This window comes from Bombina bombina, chromosome 8 (genome assembly GCF_027579735.1).
Source record: "Bombina bombina isolate aBomBom1 chromosome 8, aBomBom1.pri, whole genome shotgun sequence".
NCBI lineage: Eukaryota > Metazoa > Chordata > Amphibia > Anura > Bombinatoridae > Bombina > Bombina bombina.
In genome coordinates, this window is record NC_069506.1 from 320,634,608 (window position 1) to 320,649,302 (window position 14,695).

The 14,695-nt window shown below is 39.7% G+C and overlaps 1 protein-coding gene across 1 annotated transcript in view; it reads right to left on the reverse strand.

Moving 5' to 3' along the window:
* Window positions 1-14,695, reverse strand: part of MFN2 (mitofusin 2) — a gene marked incomplete at its 5' end in the record, with an annotated part of 116,895 nt that overhangs the window by 12,175 nt on the left and 90,025 nt on the right. The window contains 2 exon segments of the mRNA XM_053691529.1: window positions 4,349-4,451; window positions 4,532-4,636. Coding sequence (XP_053547504.1) covers window positions 4,349-4,451; window positions 4,532-4,636 — 208 coding nt within the window.

Consider the following 14,695-nt stretch of genomic DNA (forward strand, 5'->3'; position numbering starts at 1 on the left):
GACAAATCAGTGACTGGTGCATATTCACTGTATGCATGCTTGTATGACAAATCAGTGACTGGTGCATATTCACTGTACGCATGCTTGTATGACAAATCAGTGACTGGTGCATATTCACTGTACGCATGCTTGTATGACAAATCAGTGACTGGTGCATATTCACTGTACGCATGCTTGTATGACAAAGTAGGGACTGGTGCATATTCACTGTACGCATGCTTGTATGACAAATCAGCGACTGGTGCATATTCACTGTACGCATGCTTGTATGACAAATCAGCGACTGGTGCATATTCACTGTACGCATGCTTGTATGACAAATCAGCGACTGGTGCATATTCACTGTACGCATGCTTGTATGACAAAGCAGTGACTGGTGCATATTCACTGTACACATGCTTGTATGACAAATCAGCGACTGGTGCATATTCACTGTACGCATGCTTGTATGACAAATCAGCGACTGGTGCATATTCACTGTACGCATGCTTGTATGACAAAGCAGTGACTGGTGCATATTCACTGTACGCATGCTTGTATGACAAATCAGTGACTGGTGCATATTCACTGTACGCATGCTTGTATGACAAATCAGCGACTGGTGCATATTCACTGTACGCATGCTTGTATGACAAATCAGCGACTGGTGCATATTCACTGTACGCATGCTTGTGTGACAAATCAGTGACTGGTGCATATTCACTGTACGCATGCTTGTATGACAAATCAGCGACTGGTGCATATTCACTGTACGCATGCTTGTATGACAAATCAGCGACTGGTGCATATTCACTGTACGCATGCTTGTATGACAAATCAGCGACTGGTGCATATTCACTGTACGCATGCTTGTATGACAAATCAGCGACTGGTGCATATTCACTGTACGCATGCTTGTATGACAAATCAGCGACTGGTGCATATTCACTGTACGCATGCTTGTATGACAAATCAGCGACTGGTGCATATTCACTGTACGCATGCTTGTATGACAAATCAGCGACTGGTGCATATTCACTGTACGCATGCTTGTATGACAAATCAGCGACTGGTGCATATTCACTGTACGCATGCTTGTATGACAAATCAGCGACTGGTGCATATTCACTGTACGCATGCTTGTATGACAAATCAGCGACTGGTGCATATTCACTGTACGCATGCTTGTATGACAAATCAGCGACTGGTGCATATTCACTGTACGCATGCTTGTATGACAAATCAGCGACTGGTGCATATTCACTGTACGCATGCTTGTATGACTAATCAGCGACTGGTGCATATTCACTGTACGCATGCTTGTATGACAAATCAGTGACTGGTGCATATTCACTGTACGCATGCTTGTATGACAAAGCAGTGACTGGTGCATATTCACTGTACGCATGCTTGTATGACAAAGCAGTGACTGGTGCATATTCACTGTACGCATGCTTGTATGACAAAGCAGTGACTGGTGCATATTCACTGTACGCATGCTTGTATGACAAATCAGCGACTGGTGCATATTCACTGTACGCATGCTTGTATGACAAAGCAGTGACTGGTGCATATTCACTGTACGCATGCTTGTGTGACAAATCAGCTTAAAGCATGCAGTTGCTAAACCGCCACATTATTATCTGCTCTAGAAAGTCCCTTTAGACACTCTTGAACAGACTCAAGATTAATTCATGTCATTTTAGACTGCTCATTTAGAGTTTTTACCCCTTGCATTAATGACCCTAGATAAGTGTGTTTAAACCCCACAAGGGGCGTAAAGGAGCCACAAGCATTGTAGATCTTAAACAGGAAACCACCAATGAGCCAATCAGTAAAAAGTTGAACAATCTGCCAATCACCAGCCGCGTTTTGCTTAGTAGGTACAATGGTTGCGGCTCTCGAGCGAGACTTTTAACCCTTTAGTGGTTATAGCTTCACAGCTATGTAAGTAGAAAGTAACGATCCCCACCGGCATGAAAACAAAAATAGGTTTCCTCTGCGCAGGAACATCCATTTTTCAGAAAACATTAATACATTTCAAAACGATGGAACAACGAAATCTCTTTAGACTTAAAGGGACACTGAAATAGTTTTCCTTTTGCATTAGAAATTATCCACTACATTGTAAAAGATCTGCATGTGAAATAAACAAACATTTTGGAAGCAATTAAAACTGTCAATTTGTCAGAAAAATATGCAATATTTTAGGCCTGGGAGATACCAACTGAAAAACCTCTTGAACACTGTTTAGCTCATTTCCTTTCCAGTAGGCAATAAGGCACAAATATAAATGAGCTCATGCACATATCAGCCAATCCGTGTGCAGCATGTGGGAGTGTTTTGAGTTTAGCATTCCTCAGAATGCACTCCAGCCTTTCTGGGGGCTGACAGGAAGTAGACACTATGCAATTTAAAAGGGACATGAAATCCAAACATGTTTCAGATAGAATATACAATTTTAAACAACTTACCAATGAATTTCTATTACCAAATTTGATTAACTCTCCTGGTACCTGTTGTTAAAGGAGCAGCAATGCACTACTGGGAGCTAGCTGAACATTTCAGGTGAGCCAACAGCAAAAGGCATATTTGTGCAGCCATTGCTGCTCCTAAGCCTATCTGTAGCAAAAGATACCAAAAGAACAAAGTAAATTTGATAATATAAGCACACTGGAAAATTGTTTAGAAATTGCATGCTCTAATTCATGAAAGTTTCTTTTTTTCCAGTTTACTGTTCCTTTAATTACATGTAGCAAGAAAAATAATGGAAGCAAAAAAAAAAAAGTTTAGTCACCCTTTAAATTTCATTAATTTTTTGAGGTTTTTGTGATTATGCTTTGATTTTCTGCTTTCGTTGTTATTTTGTTATTGTTTTGAAATGAACAAGCTTTGACTAGGAATATATATATATATATATATAAAATGGGCTGTTTGAGTTCAGTTTGCCACTTCTGACAGCTTTGTAACACAATCTTTATTATGATGATGATGATTATTATTAACAATAAAACATGTTTTACTAAATATCTGTCTTATGATCCAAGAACAGCATCTTCTACTCATTCTCAGTGCCAACATGGCAGCTAACAAATGCCGATTTAGACACAAAATGTATTTTTAAAAGAAGCATTCTCTAATTATTGGTCCATCTTCCTTCATACGGGCGCATGTCGCTTTAACAGCTTCACTACCAGGCACGTGTGTAAAAAGCAAAGCATCGCAGGTCTTTATGTAAGCCGGGGGTTAAAGTGACAGTAAACACCTTGTAATTACAAGACCTTTCTGTTGTGCTGCTATAAAATAACATATCAGCCAAGTTTATAAAACAAATGAATGTCCTTTATACTACTAAAAATGTAAATAGCCAAACTCTACCCACAATTTGCCAGTCAACCTGGGCTTTAGTCCGCACTGATTTGCCGTTGTTATCAATTAAAGTCAATTAGGGTTAGATATGTAGCATATTTAGCCTTGAAAAATCAGCAGGTGCATTTCAAATTCTGAGAATTACAAACGGCTCAGAGCTAAATTACATTAAAAGGGAGAAAAATAAATAGCAGAAATATATTGCACAGTTTTTAATTACACATAACTAAACATTTTATATAAAAATCTAAAGGTGTTCACTTTCCATTGTAAGCTCAGCTATTAACCTAGTCTCTAATTAAATGCATTGTTACATTTTAATAAAAACGATTGGCACGCTGACATTTTGTATTTATCAACAATGTAAATTCATAGGAAATAAAAGAAAACAAAACCCCAGAAATCTAAAAATGTTATACATCTCCAAACCATAACCTACAGCTGGACTGGAACATAAAAAGTTTGTGGGAAAGAGAAATATTTAGAAGCTTTAAAAGGGTTAAACAGTAAATGATATTTTAGTTTCTTCATTATATTTGCTCTACTGAATGGATCTCCTTCCCTTACTGTACAAGTAAAGCAAGCGCACAATATTTATAAGGTTGTGAAGAGAGAATCAATTAAAAAGAAATGTCATTAAACCAATAAAAAAGCTTGATACAATATATATGTGGTCTTGTACTACAATGACTCATTTAACATGTTTTTATTTGTAATTTAGTGTCCCTTTAAATACTTCAGTTTCATTATAGAAATGAAATGGCCATAATAGTCTAAATATTACATGCTCTACTCTACACGAGTCGTGTGACTGGCGCTGCCGATTGGATTAGTGGCGGGTTCTGATCGAGACCAGCAATGCACCGCCAATTTTGTGGGGGTTAAACACATAGTAGAGCTGGATCGAAAGTTGTAAAATGACATGCTCTAACTGATTAGCGCATGTAAAAAACTATTATGGCCCTTTAATCAGTTGATGAACATTATCACAATTACTAACCAATCATCTCCTGCTGTGTGGTTTGCAGAGAGGCAGAAATTGCAGTGGAGCAGCGATCTGACAAGTTCCTTCCAAGACCTTCCTCTATGTGCCGATGAAGCTCCTGTTAGAGAGGTAAAAATCTTATTAGTAAAGAATATCGCGTTGTGCTGAAATGTGGATGTTGTGTTTTGTTTAACTTACATTTTTGTAAACTTTGATAACAACTGGTGAGGGGTGGAAATCCATCTGATATTCATCTACCAGGACAGAAAGACGGCGGATCTCCTCAGCCATAGCATTAGAGACCTACAAAGTAACCAACATCTGACATTCAGGATGGAAAAAACATCTGAACACATGCGATTCCCCATAAAATGCGATTCCTGCAATATTACTGTGAAAATTGTAGTTTTACCCCCAGAGGTCAGAGCAGTTAAAACTTGCAGCGTTACACAGCTACTGCGCAATCAGGACAGGAAGCTCACTTAGCAGATAAGATAAACATCCAGTCCAGAGCCATACCCTTTGAAAAGCCTCTTAAAGTGAATGTAAATTTTGATGCTAAAGTGCCCGGTTTTTAAAAATTCGATTAAAAACAGGGGCACTTTAATTCATCAAAATTTACATTTCACTCGTGCTGTGAAAAAAAACCTTACCTTTTTAATCTTCACAGCAGCTCCAGCTTCATCCACCCGTCGCAAAGCCTCTTCCTGGGTCTAAAATGAGGAATCCAGCTTCCTCCAATCAAGGAGTGGAATCAGACACTGATTCCCCCGGGGGGGAAGCCGTGATTGGAGGATGACCTATCCATCATTTCTGACATCAGAAATGGCTTGCAACGACCGGAGGAAACTGGAGCTGCTGTCAAGATAAAAAGGTAAGTTTTTTTTCACAACAGGAGTGAAATGTAAATTTTGATGAATTAAAGTGCCTCTGTTTTTAATCGAATTTTTAAAAACCGGGCACTTTAGCATTAAAATTGACATTCACTTTAAGAGGCTTTTCAAAGGGTATGGCTCTGGGCTGGAAAACAATGCAAATTTTGATTGAAAATTACATTTTAAATCAAGGGTGGCAAAATGGCGGCTCACTGCACTAGTTTTTGCAGCCCTTAGAAAAAGTCAGAACTAAACATTTGTGTATGTAGTATATTAGATAGGCACGGTGAGAGACTACAGTCGGTGGTGGCAGGGAGCGGGATGTTGTGTTAAAGAGAGACTGAACCCAAATTTTTTTCTTTCATGATTCAGATAGAGCATGCAATTTTAAGCAACTTTCTAATTTACTCATATTATCAATTTTTCTTCATTCTCTTGCTATCTTTATTTGAAAAACAAGAATGTAAGTTTAGAAGCTGGCCCATTTTTGGTTCACAACCTGGGTTGTTCTTACTGATTGGTAAGTAAATGCATCCACCATTAAGCAAGTGCTGTCCAACGTACTGAACCAAAAATTGTCTGGCTCCTTAGCTTAGATGCCTTATTTTTCAAATAAATATAGCAAGAGAACGAATAAAAAACATAATTTATGTAAGAACTTACCTGATAAATTCATTTCTTTCATATTAGCAAGAGTCCATGAGCTAGTGACGTATGGGATATACATTCCTACCAGGAGGGGCAAAGTTTCCCAAACCTCAAAATGCCTATAAATACACCCCTCACCACACCCACTAATCAGTTTAACGAATAGCCAAGAAGTGGGGTGATAAGAAAAAAGTGCAAAAGCATAAAAAATAAGGAATTGGAATAATTGTGCTTTATACAAAAAAATCATAACCACCACAAAAAGGGCGGGCCTCATGGACTCTTGCTAATATGAAAGAAATGAATTTATCAGGTAAGTTCTTACATAAATTATGTTTTCTTTCATGTAATTAGCAAGAGTCCATGAGCTAGTGACGTATGGGATAATGATTACCCAAGATGTGGATCTTCCACGCAAGAGTCACTAGAGAGGGAGGGATAAAATAAAGACAGCCAATTCCGCTGAAAAATAATCCACACCCAAAACAAAGTTTAAATCTTATAATGAAAAAAACTGAAATTATAAGCAGAAGAATCAAACTGAAACAGCTGCCTGAAGTACTTTTCTACCAAAAACTGCTTCAGAAGAAGAAAACACATCAAAATGGTAGAATTTAGTAAAAGTATGCAAAGAAGACCAAGTTGCTGCTTTGCAAATCTGATCAACCGAAGCTTCATTCTTAAATGCCCAGGAAGTAGAGAATGACCTAGTCGAATGAGCTGTAATCCTTTGAGGCGGAGTTCTACCCGACTCAACATAAGCATGATGAATCAAAGACTTTAACCAAGATGCCAAAGAAATGGCAGAAGCCTTCTGACCTTTTCTAGAACCAGAAAAGATAACAAATAGACTAGAAGTCTTTTGGAAATCTTTAGTAGCTTCAACATAATATTTCAAAGCTCTAACTACATCCAAAGAATGCAACGATCTTTCCTTAGAATTCTTAGGATTAGGACACAATGAAGGAACCACAATTTCTCTACTAATGTTGTTAGAATTCACAACCTTAGGAAAAAATTTAAATGAAGTTCGCAACACCGCCTTATCCTGATGAAAAATCAGAAAAGGAGACTCACAAGAAAGAGCAGATAATTCAGAAACTCTTCTAGCAGAAGAGATAGCCAAAAGAAACAAAACTTTCCAAGAAAGTAATTTAATATCCAGCGAATGCATAGGTTCAAACGGAGAAGCTTGAAGAGCCCCCAGAACCAAATTCAAACTCCAAGGAGGAGAAATTGACTTAATAACAGGTTTTATACGAACCAAAGCCTGTACAAAACAATGAATATCAGGAAGACTAGCAAATCTTTCTGTGAAAAAGAACAGAAAGAGCAGAGATTTGTCCTTTCAAGGAACTTGCAGACAAACCTTTATCCAAACCATCCTGAAGAAACTGTAAAATTCTAGGAATTCTAAAAGAATGCCAAGAAAAAAGATGAGAAGAACACCAAGAAATGTAAGTCTTCCAGACTCGATAATATATCTTCCTAGACACAGATTTACGAGCCTGTAACATAGTATTAATTACGGAGTCAGAGAAACCTCAATGACTGAGAATCAAGCGTTCAATCTCCATATCTTCAAATTTAAGGATTTGAGATCCTGATGGAAAAAAGGACCTTGCGATAGAAGGTCTAGTCTTAACGGAAGAGTCCACGGTTGGCAAGTAGCCATCCGGACAAGATCCGCATACCAAAACCTGTGAGGCCATGCTGGAGCCACCAGCAGAACAAACGAACGCTCCTTTAGAATCTTGGAAATCACTCTTGGAAGAAGAACTAAAGGCGGAAAGATATAAGCAGGATGATACTTCCAAGGAAGAGACAATGCATCCACTGCTTCCGCCTGAGGATCCCTGGATCTGGACAGATACCTGGGAAGCTTCTTGTTTAGATGAGAAGCCATCAGATCTATTTCTGGAAGTCCCCACATTTGAACAATCTGAAGAAATACCTCTGGGTGAAGAGACCATTCGCCCGGATGTAACGTTTGGCGACTGAGATAATCCGCTTCCCAATTGTCTATACCTGGGATATGAACCGCAGAAATTAGACAGGGGCTGGATTCCGCCCATACAAGTATTCGAGATACTTCTTTCATAGCCAGAGGACTGTGAGTCCCTCCTTGATGATTGACATATGCCACGGTTGTGACATTGTCCGTCTGAAAACAAATGAACGACTCTCTCTTTAGAAGAGGCCACGACTGAAGAGCTCTGAAAATTGCACGGAGTTCCAAAATGTTGATTGGTAATCTCGCCTCCTGAGATTCCCAAACCCCTTGTGCTGTCAGAGACCCCCATACAGCTCCCCAACCTGTCAGACTTGCATCTGTTGAGATCACAGTCCAGGTCGGAAGAACAAAAGAAGCCCCCTGAACTAAACGATGGTGGTCTGTCCACCACGTCAGAGAGTGTCGTACAATCGGTTTTAAAGATATTAATTGAGATATCTTTGTATAATCCCTGCACCACTGGTTCAGCATACAGAGCTGAAGAGGTCGCATGTGAAAACGAGCAAAGGGGATCGCGTCCGATGCAGCAGTCATAAGACCTAGAATTTCCATGCATAAGGCTACCGAAGGGAATGATTGAGACTGAAGGTTTCGACAAGCTGAAACCAATTTCAGACGTCTCTTGTCCGTCAGAGACAGAGTCATGGACACTGAATCTATCTGGAAACCTAAAAAGGTTACCCTTGTCTGAGGAATCAACGAACTCTTTGGTAAATTGATCCTCCAACCATGTTCTCGAAGAAACGATACAAGTCGATTCGTATGAGATTCTGCTAAATGTGAAGACTGAGCAAGTACCAAGATATCGTCCAAATAAGGAAATACCACAATACCCTGTTCTCTGATTACAGATAGAAGGGCACCGAGAACCTTTGTAAAAATCCTTGGAGCTGTTGCTAGGCCAAACGGCAGAGCCACAAACTGGTAATGCTTGTATAGGAAAGAGAATCTCAGAAACTGATAGTGATCTGGATGAATCGGAATATGCAGATATGCATCTTGTAAATCTATTGTGGACATATAATGTCCTTGCTGAACAAAAGGCAGAATAGTCCTTATAGTTACCATTTTGAATGTTGGTATCCTTACATAACGATTCAATATTTTTAAATCCAGAACTGGTCTGAAGGAATTCTCCTTCTTTGGTACAATGAAGAGATTTGAGTAAAACCCCAGCCCCTGTTCCAGAACTGGAACTGGCATAATTACTCCAGCCAACTCTAGATCTGAAACAAATTTCAGAAATGCTTGAGCCTTCACTGGATTTATTGGGACACGGGAAAGAAAAAATCTTCTTGCAGGAGGCCTTATCTTTAAGCCTATTCTGTACCCTTGTGAAACAATGTTCTGTATCCAAAGATTGTGAATCGAATTGATCCAAATTTCTTTGAAAAATCGTAATCTGCCCCCTACCAGCTGGGCTGGAATGAGGGCCGCACCTTCATGTGGACTTGGGAGCTGGCTTTGGCTTTCTAAAAGGCTTGGATTTATTCCACACTGGAGATGGTTTCCAAACTGATACCGCTCCTGTAGGGGAAGGATCAGGCTTTTGTTCCTTATTGTGACGAAAGGAACGAAAACGATTAGCAGACCTAAATTTACCTTTAGATTTTTTATCCTGTGGTAAAAAAGATCCTTTCCCCCCAGTAACAGTTGAAATAATAGAATCCAACTGTGAACCAAACAATTTATTACCTTGGAAAGAAAGGGAAAGCAAAGTTGACTTAGAAGACATATCAGCATTCCAAGTTTTAAGCCATAAAGCTCTTCTAGCTAAAATAGCTAAAGACATATACCTGACATCAACCCTAATGATATCAAAGATGGCATCACAAATAAAATTATTAGCATGTTGAAGAAGATTAACAATGCTATGAGTATTATGATCTGTTACTTGTTGTGCTAAAGCTTCCAACCAGAAAGTTGAAGCTGCAGCAACATCCGCCAAAGATATAGCAGGTCTAAAAAGATTACCTGAACATAAGTAAGCTTTTCTTAGAAAGGATTCAATTTTCCTATCTAAAGGATCCTTAAAGGAAGTACTATCTGCCGTAGGAATAGTAGTACGTTTAGCAAGAGTAGAGATAGCCCCATCAACCTTAGGGATTTTGTCCCAAAACTCTAATCTGTCAGATGGCACAGGATATAATTGCTTAAACCGTTTAGAAGGAGTAAATGAATTACCCAAATTATTCCATTCCCTGGAAATTGCTTCAGAAAACAGAATTTATGCTTACCTGATAAATTACTTTCTCCAACGGTGTGTCCGGTCCACGGCGTCATCCTTACTTGTGGGATATTCTCTTCCCCAACAGGAAATGGCAAAGAGCCCAGCAAAGCTGGTCACATGATCCCCCCTAGGCTCCGCCTTCCCCAGTCATTCGACCGACGTAAAGGAGGAATATGCATAGGAGAAATCATATGATACCGTGGTGACTGTAGTTAGAGAAAATAATTCAACAGACCTGATCAAAAACCAGGGCGGGCCGTGGACCGGACACACCGTTGGAGAAAGTAATTTATCAGGTAAGCATAAATTCTGTTTTCTCCAACATAGGTGTGTCCGGTCCACGGCGTCATCCTTACTTGTGGGAACCAATACCAAAGCTTTAGGACACGGATGATGGGAGGGAACAAATCAGGTCGCCTAGATGGAAGGCACCACGGTTAGCAAAACCTTTCTCCCAAAAATAGCCTCAGAAGAAGCAAAAGTATCAAATTTGTAGAATTTGGCAAAAGTGTGCAGTGAAGACCAAGTCGCTGCCTTACATATCTGATCAACAGAAGCCTCGTTCTTGAAGGCCCAAGTGGAAGCCACAGCCCTAGTGGAGTGAGCTGTGATTCTTTCAGGAGGCTGCCGTCCGGCAGTCTCATAAGCCAATCGGATAATGCTTTTAAGCCAGAAAGAGAGAGAGGTAGAAGTTGCTTTTTGACCTCTCCTTTTACCAGAATAAACAACAAACAAAGAAGATGTTTGTCTGAAATCCTTAGTAGCTGCTAAGTAAAATTTGAGAGCACGAACTACATCTAAGTTGTGCAACAAACGTTCCTTCTTTGAAACTGGATTAGGACACAAAGAAGGCACGACTATCTCCTGGTTAATATTTTTATTAGAAACAACTTTCGGAAGAAAACCAGGTTTAGTACGCAAAACCACCTTATCTGCATGGAACACCAGATATGGAGGAGAACACTGCAGAGCAGATAACTCTGAAACTCTTCTAGCAGAAGAGATTGCAACCAAAAACAAAACTTTCCAAGATAATAACTTTATATCAACGGAATGTAGGGGTTCAAACGGAATCCCCTAAAGAACTGAAAGAACTAGATTGAGACTCCAGGGAGGAGTCAAAGGTTTGTAAACAGGCTTGATTCTAACCAGAGCCTGAACAAAAGCCTGAACGTCTGGTACAGCCGCCAGCTTTTTGTGAAGTAAAACAGATAAAGCAGAAATCTGTCCCTTCAAAGAACTCGCAGATAATCCTTTCTCCAAACCCTCTTGAAGAAAGGATAGAATCCTAGGAATTTTTATCTTGTTCCATGGGAATCCTTTAGATTCGCACCAACAGATATATTTTTTCCATATTTTATGGTAGATTTTCCTCCAAAAAACTCTAAGCCATCTCCGTGGAGATGTTGCCTGTACAACGGCAAAGAGAATGACTGGGGAAGGCGGAGCCTAGGGGGGATCATGTGACCAGCTTTGCTGGGCTCTTTGCCATTTCCTGTTGGGGAAGAGAATATCCCACAAGTAAGGATGACGCCGTGGACCAGACACACCTATGTTGGAGAAATAGCATCAGGGACAGGAAAAACCTCTGGAATAACTACAGGAGGTTTAAAAACCGTATTCAAACGTTTAGATTTAGTATCAAGAGGACCAGATTCCTCTATTTCTAATGCAATTAAGACTTCTTTAAGCAAAGAACGAATAAATTTCATTTTAAATAAATATGAAGATTTATCAGTATCAACCTCTGAAACAGAATCCTCTGAACCAGAAGAATCATTATCAGAATCAGAATGATGATGTTCATTTAAAAATTCATCTGAAAAATGAGAAGTTTTAAAAGACCTTTTACGTTTACTAGAAGGAGGAATAACAGACATAGCCTTCTTAATAGATTTGGAAACAAAATCTCTTATGTTAACAGGAACACCCTGAATATTAGATATTGATGGAACAGCAACAGGTAATGGAACATTACTAAAGGAAATATTATCTGCATTAACAAGTTTGTCATGACATTCATTACAAACAACAGCCGGAGGAACAGTTACCACAAGTTTACAACAAATACACTTAACTTTGGTAGATCCAGCATCAGGCAGCAATTCCAGAAGTATCTTCTGATTCAGGGTCAATCTGAGACATCTTGCAATATGTAATAGAAAAAACAACATATAAAGCAAAATTGATCAAATTCCTTAAAAGACAGTTTCAGGAATGGGAAAAAATGCCAATGAACAAGCTTCTAGCAACCAGAAGCAAATAAACAATGAGACTTAAATAATGTGGAGACAATAATGACGCCCATATTTTTTAGCGCCAAAAAAGACGCCCATATTATTTGGCGCCTAAATGCTTTAAGCGCCAAAAATGACGCCACATCCGGTGATGCCGACATTTTTGGCGCAAAAACGTCAAAAAAAATGACGCAACTTCCGGCGACAAGTATGACGCCGGAAATGACAAAGAAAATTTTTGCGCCAAAAAAGTCTGCGCCAAGAATGACGCAATAAAATGAAGCATTTTCAGCCCCCGCGAGCCTAACAGCCCACAGGAAAAAAAGTCAAATTTTAAGGTAAGAAAAATTGATTATTCAAATGCATTATCCCAAATAATGACTGTCTGAAATAAGGAATGTTGAACATCCTGAATCAAGGCAAATAAATGTTTAAACACATATATTTAGAACTTTATATAAAAGTGCCCAACCATAGCTTAGAGTGTCACAAAAATAAGACTTACTTACCCCAGGACACTCATCTACGTGTAGTAGAAAGCCAAACCAGTACTGAAACGAGAATCAGTAGAGGTAATGGTATAAGAGTATATCGTCGATCTGAAAAGGGAGGTAAGAGATGAATCTCTACGACCGATAACAGAGAACCTATGAAATAAGACCCCGTAGAAGGAGATCATTGAATTCAAATAGGCAATACTCTCTTCACATCCCTCTGACATTCACTGCACACTGAGAGGAAAACCGGGCTCCAGCCTGCTGCGAAGCGCATATCAACGTAGAATCTAGCACAAACTTACTTCACCACCTCCACAGGAGGCAAAGTTTGTAAAACTGATTTGTGGGTGTGGTGAGGGGTGTATTTATAGGCATTTTGAGGTTTGGGAAACTTTGCCCCTCCTGGTAGGAATGTATATCCCATACGTCACTAGCTCATGGACTCTTGCTAATTACATGAAAGAAATTGAAAATAGTTGTGAATTAGAAGGTTGCTTAAAATTGCACGCTCTATCTGAATCCTGAAATAAAAAAATTGGGTTTAGTATCCCTTTAAGAACACACGTTTTATTTAAATCCTTATTGTAAATGCATTTTTTGGGGACTATCCTTTTTCATTTGGTTGGATGCGATAAAAAGTATCCATATAAATTTGCAGTGATAAACCAGGACATAAATTAAATCTGTCCTGACGGTTCACCATATAAGCTATTAGATAAGCTGAACATATTAGGACATACAGTTAGAGCTGCCACCTTCCTGGTCAGTTATCTCTGGTAGATGTGTCCTTGGCCATACTCCCAATGACCTGAACAAGCAGAAGCTACTTCTTAAGTGACCGGCAAGTAACATACTGCTTTAACAGTTCACCCTCCCACATTATAAGTAACTGAAGTAAGCACTCCTACCGACACATGGCACAGTGTAGTGCTAAGGCTTTTGTGCCACTCTAGTGCTCATTTACCATATGCACTCTACTCCACTCTGTTACACAAGCTGGACTATGATGGTGTCACCTGGGTACTGCCTAGTGTGTGTATGTGTGAGAGTAAGTACCGTTGTGTTTGTAAGTGTGTGTCAGTGTGTTTATGTTTGTGTGTGTGTGTCAGTGTCTTTATGCCTGTGTGAAAGTGTGTGTGTCAGTGTCTTTATGCCTGTGTGAAAGTGTGTGTGTCAGTGTCTTTATGCCTGTGTGAAAGTGTGTGTGTCAGTGTCTTTATGCCTGTGTGAGAGTGTGTGTCAGTGTCTTTATGCCTGTGTGAAAGAGACTGTGTGTGTGTCAGTGTATTTATGCCTGTGTGAAAGGGTGTGTGTCAGTGTCTTTATGCCTGTGTGAAAGTGTGTGTGTCAGTGTCTTTATGCCTGTGTGAAAGTGTGTGTCTCAATGTCTTTATGCCTGTGTGAGAGTGTGTGTCAGTGTCTTTATGCCTGTGTGAAAGAGACTGTGTGTGTGTGTGTGTCAGTGTATTTGTGTGTGTGTGTCAGTGTCTTTCTGCCTGTGTGAGAGTGTGTGTCAGTGTCTTTCTGCCTGTGTGAGAGTGTGTGTGTGTCTGTCAGTGTCTTTCTGCCTGTGTGAGAGTGTGTGCCAGTGTCTTTCTGCCTGTGTGAGAGTGTGTGTCAGTGTCTTTCTGCCTGTGTGAGAGTGTGTGTCAGTGTCTTTCTGCCTGTGTGAGAGTGTGTGTCAGTGTATTTATGTGTGTGTGTGTCAGTGTCTTTATGCCTGTGTGAGAGTGTGTGTGAGTGTGTGTATGTATGTGCGTGTGTCAGTGTCTTTATGCTTGTGTGAGAGTGTGTATGTGTCAGTGTCTTTATGCCTGTGTGAGAGTGAGAGTGTGTGTGTGTCAGTGTCTTTATGCCTGTG